We start from the raw sequence: 21,522 nt of genomic DNA on the forward strand, positions 1-21,522 counted from the left end.
TTCAAGAGTAAACATTATAAAGACTTTTCTCCAACCTGCACACAATTCCTACTAATATCAATTAGTAGTTTTGCAGCTTTACCTAGCAGAAAACAGTCCAGTAAAATGGTATTAGCTGAAAACAGGCTCAAACATGGATACTGAATAGATAAATAAGATATCACCACTCTAAAAGGCCACCTTCCAGGAGTTTTCCCCTCCTGTATTTGCTAGTGTTTTATACATACTCTCTATTTAATCACCAATCTTTGCTTGCTCATTTCAAGTGCAAATAAGGTCATGAGCATTACAGTGTTCTTTGGAAAGAACAGAAACACAAATGTATTAAGCAAAAACACTGCTCTGCTCCCCAGAACAAGTCAACACCTGGCTTTCTTCTGGAGAAGGTGATTAGTGTTTTGCCCAACATCCTAAATTATGGGAAAATGTTCACTTGAGACCTTAGTTTAAAATCCTCAGAGGATCCATGATCTTAGATCTCAGTGAGAGTGAGCTTGTAAGATCCTCCAACTTCTTCAATCTGCAACTGGAAGGTATCTTCATTAGAATAGTGTTTCACAATGTTATCATCCATGTTGACCAGAATTCTGGAAAAATAAAATAAGTCAGGGAAATATTACAGTTCTAAATGCCAAAGACAGAAAAGGTGCTCTTAAGTCTCAGAGAGCCTGGACTGTCCAGAGGTAACACAAGAACCCTGCTCACTATCTCTCACCCATTACTTCTTACAGCAGATTTAGCTGTTCTTACCCAAACCTGCCATCAAGGCTTGTAGTTGTGCTTCTAGGATCTGAATGAAAGGGTTAAGTCTTGGCTCCTGGACCAGGAGGGAGGGACATCTCAGAATTGGTTTGACAGCTACAGGCAATCAGCGCAAAACCCTACAGAGCTCGAAGGGCACAAACAGCCGATCCCTGGCCACTTCATTTTTCATTTGCTTTAACAGTCAATACCTGTGTGTTTGTGTGCACACATGCGTGTGTGTGCCTGTGTGTGCACACACAAGCTGTCCTTAACTGGGAAAAAACCCATTGCTATTCTGGTGGGTTAATTCTGCTATGAAAACAGAAGCCTTGAAACTACATTCCAAAGGTGATTAAAGGACATATTTATCAAGCCAGAGGGGCTTTGGGGAAGGGGCTAAGACACCAAAGAGAAAAAAAACAAGAAAATCACCAAGAGATTAAAAGGAAAATCAAAAGCAGACATGTTCAGGAACTCTATTATTAATGTTACAAAATAAAAGGACTGTGGAGTGTGGCCTTTGTGGGGAATGGGTACTTCATAAGTAAAGTTCTCTTAAATTTAACACACAAAGACAACAGGCTTAGTAATTGTAGCTAACTGTAGACAGACATAGCAAGTACAGTTAACCACTGGAACAATTTAACATCAGTTGAAGTAGGTTCTTCATCACTGCGAGTCTTTAAACAAACTGAACTACTCTTCCGCTGACATAATCAACTCTGGTTCAAACAACTAAGTCAGAGAGGTCCTGTGACTTGTATTACCCACAAAGTCAGATTACGTATTTCTGCAGGACCCTGCCAGCTGCTCTATGAATGACATTGGAATAGGATTACTACATTGCATGAACACACACATCTGCAATTGCATATGTGCAGTGCATGGAGAAGTTACAGAGCAGATTTACCTACAGTTTTGAAAAAAAAAAAAAAAAAAAAGTAGTTCATATTCTGAGACAGTCACTGCATAGATGGATACTCACCCTTTTTTACATTTTTTGAAGATTTTTCCTATTTTATCAAAAGGAACATCATACTTGTCAGATATCTACAACAAAAGAAAGCAAGCATCGGTGAAGCAAGGAGACTGCTGGTACTGTCTTCCACTTACTATTTTACAAAAAGGAACAAAAAACAAAAAAAAAGCCCTGCAGATGAAAACAACTGCTCTGCCCTATAAATGCAACACTGAACCCTGAATTACAGTATAAGCCTACAGATGAGAAACCCTCCTCTGCAGTTTGTCAACTTGTGTGCAAAAAATCTAATCATGTTCTAAACCTGGCCACTGATTTCTCATACAGCAACCTCCTGCCCCCACACCAAAAAGACCACGCATTAAAAAAACACCCCACACCCTAGTTCTCATCCTCTCTTGGCTATCTGTTCTCTTAGCATATCAAAAAACATTTTTAAATTGTGTCAAATGGATCAGGTGAAAACTAGTCATCACAATGGCTGGTGCAGGAAGAAAATAGCAACAAAGACCTCAGCTGCTAAGGACACGAGCTGATCAGAAATGTCCCCTTACCCAGCAGGGTGACCTCAGTGTGAAACCACAGCCACTAACCATGGCACTTCACTGTACAAACCTCCAGAAAGCGATGAGGTCAGTAACCCAAGCCTGGTTTACTCTGGCAAACTGCACTCTCACAACAACAGCAAGTACCAAACCAATATGCCGTTTCAGGGTGCAAAAGCCCAGGGCATTTCCTCCAAGCTACAGTTGTGAGCTCTTGATTCCTTGCTTTAAGGCCAAGTGAAACAACAAGGGTGCAGCTTCACTTCAGGACCATGGGTTAAGGGAGGACTTCACAGGCTTCAATCCCCCTCCCCATTAGCCCCACCTCCAGCCTGCCTGCACTGGCAAAGCTCCACAGCCTGGAGTGAGCTTCAGGTTACAGAACCATCTCTGGGTCCCAGAGCTAACGGCAAGACCTGGCTGTACAGCCCCAAAGCCTCCACCCTCTGAGCACTGACGAGGCATTAGTCACAGAAAGAGACAGCCAGAAACGTCAGTTTTGAGCTCGTGCCAAACATTACACCATTCCTTGGAGTTAAGCTCTGTATTTCCTTTGCAGCACTGCAGCAGCAAGGGTAGTGGAAGGCTATTTTGGAAGTCAAGTACCAGAGAGCAATTTCATGCCTGCGTGCACTGATACATAAAACCCTTCAAGCACACTCAGAAGCTTGGACTTGGAGCTCTTCATAAACAGGTTATAAAGGGGGATGGGGGGCCCCCAAACAAGGTTTTGAAAGGCTGAAATAAACCCAAGCCACTGAACACATGCTGGAAATCACTCCATCTTCTAATTAAAATACCCTCTCTGATGTGAGGGACATCCACAGTGAGAGTCTGTTGACCATATTTTGACAAGAGTAGGAAGAGACCTATACAGCTGCTTCTGCAGCTTGGCCAAAGCAGAGCCTGCATAAGAAGCAAGCCTAGAAGGCACTTTCTCCACCAGCACCCATCATTTTGAGACTCTCTCAGGTATCTAGTTATCAAGCTTGACACACCTGGATTTTTAGGAAGGCTGAGAAACACCTCCTTACACCCAGACACCACAGATGTGAGGTAACATTTAAAAGGGAAGGTTTCTGAAGTCCCTTAATAATGAATGAAAGCTTATTTACATTACTTTCCATGTTATTGAAAGGAAGTCAGCCTTACATTTCTTATCCAGAAAAGCACGGACACAAGCTGTGACTGAAAGCCTAGCTTCTGTGGCTGTCCGAAGCACGAGGACTGGATAGCCAGGCACTACACTTGCTTTTTCTCAAACTGGAGGCAAGGACTATAAAACCTTCTTACTTACCGCTTCCATTAGACCTTTCAGGGATGGTGTCTTTAACATTAGTGCATCAAAGACTTCCTCTGACTCTTTTCGGACATACAGCAACACTGAAAAGCAAATCAGAAAGAGGAATTTACTGCATAATTGTTCCTCAGAAATTATCTCTGTATGATAGTGGCTAAGTACAGAGTAATACACGTTGAGGATCTCATGGAGAAATACACACATACACTCAATATACATTGGAGATCGCATCAAAACCACACAAGGCTAGCTCAAAACATACTTTTTGCACACAGAAATACTGTGTGATCAAGCATCTTTATTACCAAAATACTTACAAATTTTTCTCTATTTGCTATTTTCTCTATTGTTTGAAAAAAAGTTGTATTTGAAACACAATGCTCTGGTTTCAGCTGGGATAGAGTTAATTTTCTTTCTGTTACAGTGCTGTGTTGTGGATTTCATATGGGAATAATGTTGATAACACACCAGTGTTTTAGTTGACTTAGGATAAGCACTACTTAGCAACAAGGACTTCAGTTTCCCATGCTCTGTCAGCGAGGAGGTGCAGAAGAAGCTGGGAGGGAGCATATCCAGGACAGCTGACCTGAACTAGCCAAAGGGATATTCTGTACCACAGGCCGTCATGCCCAGTATATAAAAGGGGGAATAGGCTGGGGGGGACTGATCACTGCTTGGGGACTGGTTGGGTATCAGCCAATGGGTTGTTGTGCATCACTTGTTTTTCTCGCTCTCTCCTTTTGTAATCTTCCTTTTCATTACAATTATTGTTGTATTTTATTTCGGTTATTAAACTGTTCTTATTTCAACCACAACACACAAAGGTAGAGAGCAAAACATAGAGCTTTGAGACTCTTGGGTATCCATATCTCACAGGTCATCTGCCTCAAGACTGCACAATAAAATTACTTTGCAGATGCTACCACAGCAGGTGAAGCCATCCTAGCTACCTCCTAATTTTTAAATAGTTTGTCCAGTCCTCTGCTCCTCCTGCGTTGTCTCATCTCTCTTCCTACCCCTTACCACGTTTCTGTAAAACTCATACCACCCCAACTGACACAATGCAAACTTAGTCTCCTGCTAGGAAGGAAAGAATAAGAAACTTAATTAGGTAAGCATCCCTAACATTCTCCAACTAGCAGAGAGTCACTCTATGTAACATCAGCCTCATTAAAAACAGCATTAAGGCTGAGGAATAAGCCATGAGATCAAGAAAGCTTGGACTTTAACAGCTTTGCTGTCTTTAATCCATCTTCTAATAACTAGGTATTGCAGCCTGGATTGTTTACAAGGGTTCATCAGCCACACCTCTGACACACCTGCAACACAGAACAATTACTGACATATCTACTTGAACAAGATGAACTCAAGACACCACAGCACCTTGATGGTTTTCCTCTGCTAAAGGCAGGTTTAAAAAAGGAGGACTGTAGATTTAAAGATGAAAACAGCACAAACACTCAGTTACAGCACAGGTCAGATGATGTACCAGCCAAAGGAGAGAGAATTCCATGGGTCTTGCTGTGTGGCATACATCAACAACAACAACAACAAAAAAAAAAAAATCAAGAAATCTAATTTCCTTCTGTAAAATCTATCCTTCCTTAGTAATGTATCCAGATTATAGAAGTGCATCCCCATTAAAGTCAGACTTGCTAGACTTAACCTTCGCTGCATGACAAGATTAATCCTCCTCTTTTAATCCTTTAAGCTTTGTTGCAGTCCTTCCACACACAACTCATCAGGCAGGTAATCCTCTACACCATCTCCAAAGGGACCTTTCATCTTCCACAGCACCACAGCAATATCCAATCCCACATCAGATTGCAAAGATTAACAGGTTAAAGGTTAAAAATAAGCAGATATTCTCTCAGGCTCTCAGCCGTGAACAGCACATTTTCCAGCACCAGGAAAGATGCAACAGTTTTATGTCCAGAACCAGTTCTTGGTATTCATTGCTTTAAGTCCTAGAGAAGATTTCCAAAGTATTTTGTAGTAGATTACGCGATGAATTCTCTCCCCCAGTCCAACAAGGAGATTGGTAAACTGCTCACCTCCTCTGAGTCTCTTTCCTTACAGGTTCAGAGCCAATTACTCCCCAAGTTGGCAGAAAACCCCAGCAATTCTGACATTGTAGAAGATCTGCAGAGCTGAACTGCATCATGATATACAAACTCTTTCTATTACTACTCAGAGCCAGAAAATTCAGGCTAAAGTATACTCCAGAATAAATTAAAACAACTCTTTAATCTCAGATGCATATCTTTATCATGATGGACAAACACTCCAATAATTCAGTCTTTGAAAGAAGAAAACAATACCTCTTTTTGGCTCTTCTATTCTGGCCATTTTATTTGGAGTGGCAATAAAGTCCTCTTCACCGATATAGGCTCCTCTCTTCAGGCTGGAACTGTCATTAACAGGGCAAAAAGTTAGCAGTGGTACAATTACAGGAACTGTCTGAGGGCAAATCTTCAGGAGGCTGAAGCAGTGCAGCTCTTACCTTTCACCCTCCAGTTCTTCTGAAGCAACAGGAAGGACCTTTAAAAGAGAAAAAAAGGGGAGATTTGTCTTTTGACATACTCAGAAAAACACATGCTGAAGTATCTAGGTAGCGAGAACCTCATGTGGTACTCAGTCCTCGGAAAACACTACAAAGGGCTCTGAATGCTACAAAACCAAGTTGCATAAGGGTAGACTCATTAGCTGGTGTAACATGGTCCTGCCAGCAATGCTCTCCCCACCCCTTTAAGTGCTATCTGTTAATAGCGACTTTACCATAGCTTTGTTTGCATTAGAGTCACTGGCATGGAACAACAATCCTGCTGCATCCAGCATGAGCAGAGGCCCAAGAGCATCAAGTTAAAGGCGAGGGAACCGCTGCATCCATGGCAGGAGCTGGAGGGGACAGGCAAATGGCTCACCCACCCAACTCACTCAAGCACATCAGTGCAGGACATAAAGGGAAAACAAGGCTGTCAAGTGGGGACCCGGCCATGGCTACACTGCTAGAAGATGCTTTGGTCCAAGCAATAAACATTGTCCTTCACTTAATATACAAATAATACTTGCACTTAGGGTTGTGAAAATTTTATCCAAGAACTACAATTAATTTTATCTTTCAAACTTGTATCAAACAATACTTTGGCTCAATCTTCCAAAAGCCAGTAAGCTTTACCTCTTCTCTTTAAGAAAAATTAAAGGATCTTATTTCAGAGAGACAGGAACATACAAGAGCTAATCAGCTTTCTATCTGGACTGGCATAGTCTTCAGACAGAGCTCAGCACAAGAGCCTTCATAGGAAAACGTGCAGAAGCTTTACGGGTACAAATTTATTCTCCATCCCTGTTAGAAGTGTAGGCAAAGTTCTTAAAAAGTAAGGTTTAGATTCTGTTAGAGCATGCCAGAACTCCCAGCACAGCAAAGTTCAAGATTTTGAAACTTGGTTGCACTCTAATTTTCTCCCTTCCAGCTTCCTGTCAGCTGGGACTTTCCAGGAACGCTGAGGCAGGGCACTCTGGCAGCAGATCACAGAGCTGACACGCTTGCCAGTTCCACAGCAGGCTGGAGGAACCTGAGGCCTACAGAAGCACACCAGAAACCAAATGGATTTTACAAGAGAAAACCAGCCTGCAGTTCATTTAATGAACTCTTGGCTGGAGATGCTTTGGAAACATCATTTCAGGTTCATGGAAATAGGAGCTCATAGACAAATAATTTATTCATAAAACACCCCCAGTTAACTCTAGCCAATGTGACTAGGAGCAACATCTCTTGCTCACATGAGGCTCAGCCTGTATTTGTTTACAGCATCAGTGCAAATAGTCTGGCATTTCATATGTATATTCATACACACAGCACCCTAGGCTTTTTGCTACTACATCCCATAGCCTTCCTCACCCCTACACCCAGGAGCTTTACTCACGTGAGCACCACGCTGAAGATTTGCAAAGTGAACATCAGGAATGAAAAGGACTGGCTGAGTGTCGAGATCCATGAAGGGCTTGAAGATGGTGATGTCCGTCCGTTTGTGTGAGGGAAGCATTGGCACTTTGACATCAGAAACTGTAGATACCAAAGATTGGAATAGAGTATAGTGAAGACACTGATGGGATCGTGGCTCTCCTACATCATTTAAGAGGCACATGTGCCACTGAACAAGGGTATTGTGTAGTCAGGGTCAAAAGGGAGAAGCTCCTGTGGTACAGGAGTTTGAAACTGGGCTGTCTACATCTCAGATAAGGGCCTAGACCCTAAGGAAACTGCTCATTTCACATGGGAGTTTGCTCCATCTCTCCAAGTGAGCTGTTTGACTTTGTTCAGATATTAAACTAGGCTGGAGAATGATCTGGCCACTCACCCCAACAGAGGAACACAGGTCTTCCATGTACCAAGCAAACCATCCAAACAGAGGACAAAAGCTAGTCCAAGTCCCCTCCTCTCCCTATCCATTCCCTCCAAAGGTTGTTGGATTTCCAGTACCAGGAAGGCAGAAAGACGACAAAGAGCCAACTTGCAACCCACATGGTTCCAGTTGGGAGTCCCTCAAAAAGACAGCACCACAAAAGCACTATCACACTACAAAGGTGGTACAGAGGTTTCTTGCAAGATGCAACATTTAGAGTTACATTTCAATCCCACACTTTCAAATGTTATTTTTTTGTTCATCTCATTGTTTATGCTGGCCACCTCAAGCTGCCAGACCCCAGTTCATCCCCCATCAGGACCAGCACTGTGTCCCACAGAGCCCTTTGGCCCTCACAAGACACCAGCTGATGTGACAAGCCACCAAGTGGACAGACTTCACCCACAAAGACCCTTTTGTGAGACGTGAAGCAGAAGGTGCCTTAAACTGCATTTCAGACAAGTTCATGTCAAACTGATCCCAGCTGAAGACTTCCACTCATTTTACCAAGTGGAAACTTTCCAATTTTGGGTCAAAACAGCTCAAAGCCAAACACTTCACTTCTCATGTCTTCAGTGGGAAACATACTTTTTTTTTTTTTTTTTTTTTTTTTTTTTTTTTTTTTTTTTTTTAACTTGCAAAACTGATTTTTGTGAAGATTGTTCAATCCTTGTAGAAACTCAGTCCAGACGTAAAGAACTTTTCTGCTGTTGATGAGTCCATGTGCACATGGCATTTGTGATCCTGGAGGTGGCAGTTATGGCTTAAAGCAATCAAAGATTTCCCACACAAGAACTGAACAGCAACAGACTGTACTTTCCAGGAAAATAAAGGTCACATCAGGCTAAGCTCAAGCCTAGGAAATTCACACTGGAAAGCAACTTTTGTGAAATAACAAGATCCTGGAAATCTGTACTGAAACTGCACTTTCCAGACATTACGCAAAGGGCTGCATGCAGCATTCTTCTGGGAGCCGTTGGAGCTACTACATTTATGAAATGCTAACAGTGTGCTAAACCTACCTTTCACCATGTACTTTGGGAAAAAAAAAAAAAAAACAAAACCAGCCCTTTCTGCAACTGCCCTTGAGCAAATGAGTTCCCTTGTAGCATAATCTTTTTCTGAAGCTGCTCCAGCAGCCTGTACCTGCTGTGTCAGGAAAATCCTGCCCAGCAAGCCATGAGGTGCTCGCTTGTTGAACCAGTTGGACTGTTAATACAAGCACACGGAGCAGAGCCAGGGAGAGCACACACCTGTCCGGTGCAGAGGAAGAACAGGGAGATACATTTTCCTCTAAACAGCTCTGCTGGTGAATAACTAGTCATCCAAATACAGGATCTGTTGCAGTCATCTGCAGCAGTTAAATGAAAGATGGTCAGCCAGAAGAAGCTCCACAGTCTTTATATACTACAAATGCTTCCTTCACAACGTTTCTCACACCCTTCACAACTTCTATCAAATTATTTACTACAGATCACTTTGCTCCAGGAGTGAGCATAAGTTCGGGAGGCTGGAGCCTCAGTCCCAAGGCTACCACCACCTTGCTGCACAGTTATAAACACATTTTTAACATAAGTGAAAGCTTAAGTTTAGGATCAAGCTGGAAACACTTGGAACAGTTCCAGTACTTGTTGCCACACAAAGCTGAAGGGGCTCCAGCAGTGCCCAAAAATTACACACTCATCCTGTCATTCTACCTGCTAAAGACTATACCTGATTGAAAACATAGCAGGACCCTGTCTTGGACAGGAGGAACTAGGTAGCAGTGAAGTCTTAAGTGACTCATTACATTGCAAAACACAATTAGTGGCTCCATAAGCAATTGCTTAAAACAAACACTATTCCACAGAGGATAAAAATTGACTTAGGACAGTTCTATTGCACAAGTTATTTGTAACCAAAATGAGATACAATATTTAAAATACTGATGGAATAATATCTACTTACAGGCATTCAACTGAGAGCTGGGGTCACTGCATTTGCCTTTTCTTTTGCTTTGCTTTCGTTCTTCATCCCTGATCTTCCTCTCTGCTCCCTGCCAAACAAGAGATTAAGGGAAAGGGGAAGAGAGAGAGGGAGAAGGTATTTTTAGTTTTTTGGGTTTTTTCAGCTGCAGAGGCAGGAACACCGATTCTTCCAGAGCTGTGTTTGTGGAGGTCGGTTCCACAGTACCCAAACTGAAGGTTTGACAGTGTGCCAACTTTCAAGTCAGATGGGGATATGACAAGATACCCACAGCTATAGAAACTGTATCAAGTGTGAGATTAAATATATCTAAGGTGTTTAAAACAACAAAATCCAACAAAATCTGCAAGTTCCCTCAGTTTAAGAGTTCACTAACTCATCATTAAATCCTGATCTATAAAAATCAAGCCACACTTGGACCACAAAGTGCAAGATACCTTCCTCCACACTGCACAAGGATCCAGCAGCAGTTATACCAGCCTTCATTGATCTCAAGCTGAACACATGCATAATTTAAAGTAGGCATTGCTTCTCTTTTTATTAAGAATAGGCTATGGGGGAATCCACAGATACTTAGCCAGGTTCTTGCCATGGCTCCCAGCCCTCCAAACCAAGCAGCAGTGGGAAGAGAACTATATTTTCTGCAAGGTTCAGACATCTACGACAGAGAGAAAAGGAAGTAAGGAGGTTTGTGTTGGAATCATGTCCATTCCTCCAGCTCTGTCCAGACCTCCCACATGACTATGGGTTAAGGCAGGGATGTCACACTGCCAGTCACATAAGGTGATAAGCCCATGGTAGATCCACAACAGTCAGTCCTGGTGCTACCACCAGACCACTGCCCCAGCTGTATACACAATTTCTACCTGTCTCCCAACATTCTCCTGCAAAACAGAGTAAGAAGTAACAGTTATCTGGCCACAGGATGCTATTGTTTCTTATTCCTACCCATGAAAAGTTGCCAAAACACAGCCACATCCTTACACGGTGCTGGAGGAAGACTAGATTAGTTACAGCAAACAAGATGTCAAAAAGCATGTGGCGATGGGGTGTGGAAACTGTGCCTAACACACAGCATAGAAGACTCCCAACCTCATGGTAAATCAACACCCTATGGGCGACAGGATGCCTGTGCCTGCTAGGTAGCAGTGGGCATGTCTGCACTAGCAATAAAAATGAAAGCCTATATATTTGATGTGTGTTAACATATATCACCTTTTCTCCCATCTAACAGCAGGGACACAAGCAACTTCAGGCAGCTGCTGTGAAAGAGAGGAAAAATTACTAATGAAGACACAGCCATTGCCAGCTTTGCTTGACCCCATAAAGCTGATACAGCCCACATTTAAGACGTCCACCTAAACCTCAGCACATCTAGACCCATGTCCCTCTGCAACTTCCCTTACCAGAACAGTTGCAACATCTCAGCTTGACAGCAGAAAGATGGTATTTGGCTCCAGCCCTGTCTTCTACCATTCACATGGAAATAAAGTCCTGCTACTCAAACACTGTGCTACAGCTTCCTCCTGGAGAATGGGTTAATCCATCAAGAGCACACATTTTGAGAAAACCTCTGCTCTCCCATACCTACAGCCATATTTCCACTTGAAAGCCAACTACAGCAGCCCAGATAAACACATCTCAAATCCCACATAAAAAAAAAAAAAGAAAGTTCTGTCTTCATAACAGGCTTTTCTACCTTACTAGCAGAGCTCAATAACAACCAGGACCAGACACTTTTGAAGAAAAGACACTGGGAATCCTGTATTCCACAATTAGAGAATAAATAAGCTTATAAGAAAGAAGTTTTCCCAACTTCATCACCCAGAGAACAGCCTACAGTCTGAAAAGCAGTATTTCATACTCTTATCTATGTGTTAAAAGTTGTGGGTTAGGTTTTTTTTGTTGGTCTTTTTTTCCTTGTTGTTCTTTCCCTTGAGGTCTCAAGTTGGGTAATGGATTCTTGGGCTGAGAAATGGAAGTGGCATTTTAGGGAGAGCTGCCATCCCCACCTCCTTCAGAGAAATGTGATGTATTTGATAAGCAGCAGAGATGCAGGGAGAGGATGGGCCATCGAGTCACAACATGCTGGGATCTTTCATGACACCACAGGACTGCCTGTTTCTGCACACGGGCTGCATCAGTCGATGTGTTTCAGAGACAGAAGACTGCTCCTCATCCCCTCTCTGCACACACTCTGGTGCTGGACGCAGCTCTGGCACACAGCCCACGAGCTGTTTGAGCTCTTCTGCCCTGTGGTCCCAGCAGCAGAGCTGCTGGACAAAAAACTGGACAGAAGCCTGCAGGGTGCACCTGCAGCCCAGAAAGCCATTTGTGTCCTGGGTTGCATCCAAAGAAGCATGATCAGCAGGTTGAGGGAGGTGATTCTGCCCCTCTACTCCACTCTGGTGAGACCCCACCTGGAGTACTGCATCCAGCTCTGGGATCCACAGTACAAAACAGGCATGGACCTGTTGGAGTGGGTACGGAAGAGGCCATAAAGATGATCAGGGGGCTGGAGCACTCCCCCTATGAGGACAGGCTGAGAGAGTTGGGGTTGTTCAGCCTGGAGAATGTGCCAGAGAAATCTTATTGTGGCTTTTCAGTATATAAAAGGGCCTTATGAGAAAGATGAAGAGAGACTCTTTACCAGGGCCTGTAGTGACAGGACAAGGGGCAACAGTTTTAAACTGAAAGACGGTACGTTTAGGTTGGGCATAATGAAGATTTTTTTGTTTTGGTTTTGTTTGTTTGTTTTTTACGATGAGTGTTGCAAAACAGTGCAACAGGTTGCCCAGAGAGGTTGTGGATGCCCTGTCCCTGGAAGTGTTCAAGGCCAGGTTGGATGGGGCTTTGAGCAACCTGATCTGGTGGAAGGTGTCCCTGCCCATGGCAGAGGGATTAGAACTAGATGATCTTCAATGTCACTTCCCACCCAAACCATTCTGTGATGATGCAACAGAAGGAACAGTCTGTGTTGCTGCCCATCCACATGATTGCTGCCTCCAGCTGCCCTGCACCATCTCTCTCCTTCCAACAGCACCTCACTTGGTTGTTCCTACCATCCCATGAAAACCTTCTCCACAGCACTGCCTATCACTACAAGGGTAACAGCAGGTTCCAGAGGACAACAGTAGCTACAGCCTGTGAAATACTGTATTTTATCTTCCCCATGTGCATGCTTAGTTGAGGCACCATTTACAGCAGAGAAGGTCCTCTTCCTCTGGGACACGTCATCCCCATACCCACACAGCCCAAATATTGCTGGGCTTGTGCTGTAACATGCCACGGGATGACAGCATTACACCTATGCTATTTTACTCAGGTTTTGAAACCACATAGTATTAGATAAAAACCAAAAGCCCTGGGCACCTGTGGACCTCTTTCCACAGAGAAAGCACAAAGGGATAGACAGAAACACATGAAGAAACCTGGTCTCAGTGGCAGCAGCCAAAAACTAGAAACAGATATCAACAGCTTCCCCTTTCACCCCAAGCATGGGAATCCTCCTCCTTCACTCCTTTCTCATGCAAAGGCCCCCACACAACATTAACTAAATTGTTGGACCTTCTGTAGAGTATCTATTGATTTGTACACACACACAAAAAAAAAGACAGCAGAGGACTACCATGCCAGTGTCTGGGTTCAAAGTCAGTTCAGGTATGCAATGCAAGCACAGCCTTAACAGACAAAGGAGTAGAGGGGACCTACACAGAGCTGTTGCTGTTAGGTGGCCACAGCATCATCATTTTGTGCTTTTTTTTTTTTGCCAACAGACCTCCACACTACAGACTTAGTCCTCCATGAAGTAAACACAAATAACAGCACTTCTGCAGGTAAGAGTGGCCACATGAGGACAAACACATTAAGGACTGCAATACATGTGGATACTGTAGTAATAATGGTCCTGTAAACATTCAAGACCAGCTGATTGATTACCTAAGATTCAAAGCAGGGCAGAAAATGGGTGCTCCTTCTGAAATGCCAATGCTCATAGAGAAGGCCTGGAGGAGGTGGCCAGCATTAGGGTCTACAAGTCAGTAGCTGCAGCTGTAAGGACACAGGTCTGCTCACAGCAGCACTTGCCCAGTGCCTCACACAAGTGACTGAGTACACAGTTTGATTCAATGTGGTGACAAGCAGTATTCAGCTTGTTGGCCTCTGTCCCCAGCTCTCATTGCCAGACCCAGTCCAGATCTGAAAGGCAGCAAACTTCAACACCATTTCTATAAATCATCAGAATCATCAGGCATCAACCTCACATTGGCTGCATGTTCACAGAACAGTCAGATTAAATACAGAAAAGTAATCTTTTCTCCTTCCCTCCCTCCTCTTTTAACTTTTGCAAAGTATCTGGAGGAATAAAGCAAGAGCAAAGGTCAAAATCCCAAAGGAAAATAAAAGATATACTGGCATTATTGTACTAATAGACTTGCAGAAATTTATGGTATAGACTCAAATGGTTTCCTTTAAGCTACGTACTGACTACGTCTGCCTTTTATTAACCAATTTGTCTTATTAGCAGTGGCACAAGCCTGTCAGTAATTTTAGCATGTTATCAGTAATTGACTGGACAACTTATGAGTAAAAGATCTCCCTATTCCCTGTAGCGAGTCTATACTTACTGGTGTTGCAGAGAATACATGCTGATAATACACAGGACTCCCAGATAACAAAAGAGCTTTAGATGACACACTTGCCTCGGTCTCATTTTAAAGGACAAAAAAGAAGAAAAAAGGCCTGAAGAAAGCCCATGAGACCCAAGCCTCTCAGGCTTACTGGTAAGTCTTTATGATAGCTCTGGAGCGCATTTGTTAACTCCCTGGTAAATTCTTAACAGAAATCATCACAACAGAAGCCATCTCAAGAGGCACTTCAAGGAAGATGACTAAGTAGTTTTACACCGTCAGGCAGCTTCTCCCAACCATGCAAGAAAGCAAAGGGGCCTATTTAAAAGGATATAGATGAACAATAAAACGTGGTAGGATGAGTCAATGGGATGCTACAGCAGACTGCAGAGGGCTCCATATAGTTTGGGAGGTAAGTGGTGGCAGAGCAATGGTGCACGAGATGAATCTTTGCAGCAGTGTCCCGGGAAATGACAAGGCAAGACCGCACAGCACACAACCAGTGCAAAGACAGTACAGGAGTGGGGGCCACAAACCCATCTCAGACCTGCAGCTGCACAGAGAGGTATTTGAGATAGCACTCACAAAGAGTCTGTGCTATGAAGATGGAGTCCGGATGCAAAGAATGAGAGGCCCTAAGCAAGGAGGTTGCTAGCAAAATAGAAAGTCAGTGTGGTTCACAGCAATCAAAAGAAGATCTGGGGAAGTCCAGGCAGCATTTATCCCAGCCTAGAAAGATCTCAGTCACTCTGGAAATAGCAACATCACACATTACTTGCTTTGGTCCTTCGAAAGACTGTTCAGGCAGGAACAGGTTACAAAGATTGGGAAACACCCTTTCTTCACAAACTCAGTTGAGCTTTTACAACTGCTTTCAGCTCAGATCCTGCTATGTTTCTTTCACAGCTTCTGGTGAACAGTGGCTTTGGGAAAGATGTTAATTCTCTGTATGGTAAATGAATCAGGCAAAGCAGTCAGTCAAATTACAGCATCCATCTAGCTTGTAAACAGGCTTTGTTATACTGCTGTATCTTATGCAGTACAAAGAAACCAGCAACATTTTCTATTCACAAGATGTGCAAGTTGTTGTTTGGGGTTCTTTTATAACAAATGCAGTGAGAACACACAAACGCATTTAGAAGGACCAACACAACACAGCTTGGGCAAAAAGACAACCCCTCACTTGCTCCCATCAATTGCAATGATTTCTCCTACCGACGGCACTCTGTGAGACTTTCCAGGGTCTGGAGTACTGACAGCCAGTCTTCTGCCACTGACTGACCTTTCTCCAAAGTCAATGTCTAGGCACACTTCTCTGTGCTCCAGTATTTTGAGAGCAGCAAATTTATCTGAGGTCATCATAACATCTATGAGCCAAGTAGAAGGGCTTGAAAGTTTTTCCTTGCAAAGGCTGAACACAGACAGGAATTCTCAGTGAGCCAAAAATAGTAAATGGTACAATTAGAAAAGCTGCTAAACTTTGCAATAGCCCTTCCCAAAGGGTCACTGGCACATTGACCCAACCTCACCTTGTCACAGAAGACTTTAATCTGGCAGTAGGCTCTGTGGACAGGTTTGTTACTCCTGTTATTGTAGCTATAAGTGTCGATCTGAAGATTCAGAGGCAGGCCTTTAACTCCCTTCTGAGAGGAGAAATCCGTGCTGAGGCAGTTCACAGAAATGAAAACCTGTAAAAGAGGAAAGCAGCATCCATCAATAGTGACACATATACTCTTGGTTGGCTGCTGAGCAAATAACTACTCAGTGAGTGCCAAGGTCTAAATGCTGGTCCTTGCCACTACAAGCAGGACCTTCTTTATTCTGAGAGATCAGGCAAAATCCTCAAGAAGCAGTACAACATTCTTAATTCTTTAAGCCGTTACAGGGGACAAAGCCACTTTGTCCAGAATGGATTTCAACACACTCTCCAAACGTTATGAAGACTCCACCCATCCTTCCCAGATATTTCCACCCAAGAGATTTCAAATGCCATCACAACTTTTAGCAACAGCAATCCTCCTACACCCAATCCTCACTGCCCAGTGTTTTACCATCTTGGTAAGAACACAATCATGCTTTGAAAAATTTATGTTACTTTGGGCAAGTTAAAACAAATCTTTCCATGAGTTTTACATAAGCTGCTGGGATCACAGCTTATGCTTGAAACTACTTGGGGACTTTTTTGTTGTTGATTTCTTGCAAATGATATTAAAATCTTTTAAAAAAATATTAAGCAACATCTTTAAACATAGCAATAATGCCATTATTTCAGTGAAAGAGTTTCTGTGCTTTACACTTAAAAAGATAATCACTATTTTGAATATTCCCCCATAAGACCTACAATACCCTGTTAATATTCAGATCAAAAGGGAAGAACAATATTTTCATTATTCTAATAGAAATATTGAAATATGGGGAAAAGGAATTAAGAGTAATTTTGAACATATCTGATTTCGTTTTCATAATTGCCTAAAAAAACCCAAACGCACCCACAACCTGAAAACAAGCCTAATGCTGCTTAACAGAAGGAAGAAATATCCTTGCATGGATATGAACAGACAGACCAGAGTACTTTTTATCCAGAACGTGGGTTTGATGAGTGCCAGGCTTTTCTCCAGACACAATCCTCATTATTGGCATCTCTCAGAAGAAGCTGCAACGATTAATTACCATGAATTTACGAGCTACCTAGACCTGCAATGGCTCCTCTCCTCTCTGCCTGAAGAATAAAGGCTGGGAACCCACTGCTTTAAAAAATAATCAAAGCCATGGGAGCCAGAAGCACCTTGAAAGATTTCACAGGAGTACTATCCCACTACCTGATGGCTTGCTTATTGTGCTACTACCACGAAGTAGTACATTTGACAGTCTCTGCAGTGAGTTAGTGCCACCTCCTGGAGCCATCCTGTTGTTGCAAAGTCTCAAGGTAGGTTTTGAATATCATATGGGTTTGGGTTGGATTTGTGGTTTTGCAAAGTGCTTATCATGGGCTTCTTTGCTCAGGTTCTGCAACATCCTTTATTAGTTTTAACAAAAGAGGGGAAATGGAAATGTAATAATATCATCAACTCCCCCCCATATAACACAGTAGTATAAAAAGCCGGGGGGAGATGGTGGTGGTGGTGCAGAGAACAGTATAGAGAAGTGTCAGAGCAGGGAGGCAACTGCCAGCACACCAGCTCAGCAAACAGTCCCCATCCCTTTCCTGGTGCATATACAACCCTGCTGAGCCCTGCTTGTGCAAAGGGACATTGAAACGTGTGGATCAACATCTAACTCATGCCAGCAGAGCCCCATTCCCAGCCACCCCAACCTGCACTGCTTGTTCTGCAGTGGCCCAAGACAGGACAACTCACAGGGACAGCAGCGCGGAAGGTGAGCCAGTGCTCAGTGCCTGCTTGCCTTCCAGACTCTGCCTCAGCATCCCACACCTGTGGTTGTTCCAAGACAACTTTCTTCAAAAGCATTAAATACATCCCAAATCACAGCCAGGAAAATTATTTTAAAATAAGCTCTTCTCAGTCTTCCCCAGACTAACCCAAATGATGTCTTTGCCAGCTTTTATCCACCCCTCCCCCCTTCCCTTTTTGCTACCTTCAGCTTTACAAGGGCATTTCGCTTGCAGCGCTGGCACACCCCAGGGGGAAGCTTCAAGGAGTCTGAAGAGTTGCTTTCACCCACTTTGGAGGTAGGTAATCAGATGTATGCACAGCCTGAATAATTGTATTCCCTGAGCTGACGTTTTGTTTTTTAAAAAGAGCCTCAACTCTGGTGTTTGCATATTTTTACATTTTAAATTTTAATTTTAAATGTATTTATCCATACTGAATATTCACACACAACTCATGTCTGTATGAAGAAATGACTGCATTCTTCAAGAAAATATGCCTGAGCAACCATTTCACACCAATTTATGTGAAATCCCTTGTTTGAGTTTCACACAGCTGGACACCAGTGGACTAAACGTGCAGCATCAGCCACCAGTTCCCTAGCAAGCGATGTCACTTCTTTACCAGATAATTCAGGGATACATTTTCAGTTTTCATGGCTTACCAGCCACCCAAAACCTACACAGCACACTGTGCTAAAGGTAGAAGCATTGGTCTCAGCACAACAGACACATGCTACAGCAGCAGAACTGCATGGGTATCCCATGGGAATATGGGACTGCCTGTCAGATGACAAAGATTATCCTCCTACTTTAGAGTCTCCTCATTTGATTAACTTTGGCTTTAGTAGCTGACTTCATTTTCATACCATTTAAGTCTTCAGGACTCTGGGCAGAAGATGACAACTAAAACCTAATCACCTCAGAAGCCACAGAGAGGCAGCCTGTCTTCTGTTCATACAAAGCCATTTCAGTTCAAAAGGATCATCTACTTCGCCCTACCCATTCTGTATCTCCTACTTTCGATCAACTTCAGGGGTTGCCTCAAGTTCCACAAAAATGGAGGTTTAACAAACAGCATTTCCAGTTTGGGCTAAAAGAGTTTCAAGCCAGGTGCTTTTTGCGATTTGACTTAGGTTTGAAAAGAAACACAAGGCCAAGTGACTGTGCCAGCTACATCCCCACCCCAAAATTGCCAGAAGAAAGAAAAACATAACCGCAGAAGTTGCTCTGCGTCTTCAGCCTGCTGAGCAAGATTCCTTTTCCTGTGTCCAACCTATTTTTCTAAGGGCAGTTCCGCATTCTCAGCTATATTAAGATTTGTTGTTACTTTTAAAAAAAACATTTTCATCTCACCTCCCAAGATTCAACATAAAGACAGCGCTTAAAAATAGAGCATTGTCACAAGTCAAGCCCTCAAGAGTTACAGATATTTGCTTTAGAACTGACATTTCTAAAAGAATTATAATCTATTCTCAAGTTATTTTGCTTGTCAGTTAAGACTTTAGTCTATATTTGAATCATATTTCCATGTTTCTCTCTCCAACCAAAGGCTTTATTTTCTTTTTCTGTCTTGTTGATTTCTTCATGCTTTTTTTATTATTAACAAAAGCTAAGATTCTCATCAAGACAAATGACTCCACAACAGTGAAGTTTAGAGGTAAAACACCAAAGGGCATGAAACCTGTGAGCTGGTATGAGCTGTTAAGCTCCCCCCTCATCTGGTGACCTATACCCCAACATGCTACAAACCCTCCTCCACCCACCACCAGACTGGGTTTCCTGCAGCCTTTGGGGCAGACGAGCAGCAACCCAACCACACAGAGCAGAACACCGAACGCAGGATTAAAGCACCTCCTCTGGTATCACGCTGGAAGTAAGCGTGGGAAGAAGCCAGACCTCATGACTTCCCAAGTCTGCTTCAACCACCTGACCACTCACATCCCTCCTCATCTAACCTGGGAGAAGCACACCATGCCTACATTCAAATCTACGAGAAACAATCTTCCATTTTAATAGTGCAGAAAAAAAAATTATCTGGCAGCTCTGCTGTGTGCCCTCAAGGAAGGGCAGCAGAGACAGCCAAGTTCTTTCCACACAGCACCTTTTTCTAACAAGATCTGCCTTTCAAACAAACCAGGAAAAACAGGCATAATTAAAGGGCAATCAAAGCACTGCAGGAACCTCGCTGTCAGCGAGATGAAAGATGCCTTTTTTAAATGAAGGCTTGCATACCCAGGATCTCTTCTCCTTGGTTTATCTTGGATGCCGTGCTCTTTTGTCACACAAAAAGCACCAGCAATTTTGATTAGTCCAAAGGCTACATATGCAGCAGCTTAGATGAAATGTCACCTTGTACAGCCTCTTCTGACTCACTGCAAAGCAAGGTTGAAAAGGAGCGATATGTAGGTACACAACAATGTCTGGGTTTTCCACAGGTAATAGCACCACAGGCATTACGGTGCCACAGACAACTCAGATGGGTACTATCACACTGTAAGCTCCAGCCAGTCCCCAGCTAACACAGACACGGATAAGACTAATGCCCACATCACAGATCTCCCTGTTGTGCAAAATCTTGTACATCCTTCTGGATAAGACCCTACACAGGCATAATTGAGACTATTCCATTCTGATCACCTTGCTCCACATGGCTTTCATTTCAGTAAGAGACCGGTAAATCAAATTTACTGCCTCCTGTTTATGCTCCATAATATTTCTGTACCCAGAGGATGAAGACATCACTCAGTAATCCAAGTCCATTAGGTATTTATTTCTCTATTGAGAATTCTGATAAAACTTTAGCTCTTTTCTAGCACTAGTAGACAAAAGCCTTCCATTTTAATGTTATATTCAACTTAAAATTGTCAGGATGCTTTTGATTTTGGATTACTGTGTTTGTTCAGAATACAGAGTTTGGAGCCTACAACACAACAACCAGGGACAGGTTAAATTGCAATGAGCTTCTTACCAGGGAATGCAGTTGGATGCTGTTTTTCTTGACCTTGGCTAAATAATTCTAGTGTTCCGTCCAAGTCACAGTAGGCAAAGGGATTCCACTGTGTTCTGGGACCATTTTCCCAACACAAAGGCAGTGTCTTGCCTGTGGTCTGATCACCACACAACCTACTCAAAGAGCAGCCTGAGGCTGTGCACGGCCCTTGCACAACAGGACCCACCGGACCTATATTGCATCTTGTTTTGCTCTCCTTTGGAGCATCAAGGCCATTCCTGTGGTCTCTGGCCAGGGAGAGCAGCAGTAACTGCACAGCTGAGTTGATTTACCTGTTATTTTCACTTTTTGCAGGACAAAGGGTCACAGAAACCCTCAGCCCTCAAATTCCCTCACGTGAAGAGGAGCCTTTGAGGCTACAATAGCAGATTTAAAACCAGAAGAACAAATAAGGTAAAGGACCCATCAGACCTAAATAAAAGGACTTGGGTATGGACCAGAGGACACGATCCAACTCCCTCCTCCTCTACCTGCACAGACTCCCTTGGAGAACCAAGACATGCCACCATCCAGCACTAGGGAGCAGAAAGCTACATAGCTGTCATCAACACCAG

At 43.2% G+C, this 21,522-nt stretch overlaps 1 protein-coding gene across 1 annotated transcript in view; it reads right to left on the reverse strand.

The window, feature by feature from the left end:
- Positions 1-472: 472 nt before the first annotated feature.
- The window catches only part of GRHL1 (grainyhead like transcription factor 1), a 40,109-nt gene continuing 19,059 nt past the window's right edge, over positions 473-21,522 (reverse strand). Inside the window, exons 9-16 of the mRNA XM_026846191.1 lie at positions 16,097-16,255; positions 9,922-10,009; positions 7,495-7,634; positions 6,072-6,109; positions 5,890-5,978; positions 3,566-3,651; positions 1,730-1,794; positions 473-587 (exon numbers count right to left, since the gene is read on the reverse strand). Of these exons, the coding sequence (XP_026701992.1) occupies positions 473-587; positions 1,730-1,794; positions 3,566-3,651; positions 5,890-5,978; positions 6,072-6,109; positions 7,495-7,634; positions 9,922-10,009; positions 16,097-16,255 (780 nt within the window). The remainder of the gene's footprint in view (positions 588-1,729; positions 1,795-3,565; positions 3,652-5,889; positions 5,979-6,071; positions 6,110-7,494; positions 7,635-9,921; positions 10,010-16,096; positions 16,256-21,522) is intronic.

This window comes from Athene cunicularia (assembly GCF_003259725.1).
Source record: "Athene cunicularia isolate RWA chromosome 3 unlocalized genomic scaffold, athCun1 chr3_part1, whole genome shotgun sequence".
In the NCBI taxonomy this organism is placed as follows: domain Eukaryota; kingdom Metazoa; phylum Chordata; class Aves; order Strigiformes; family Strigidae; genus Athene; species Athene cunicularia.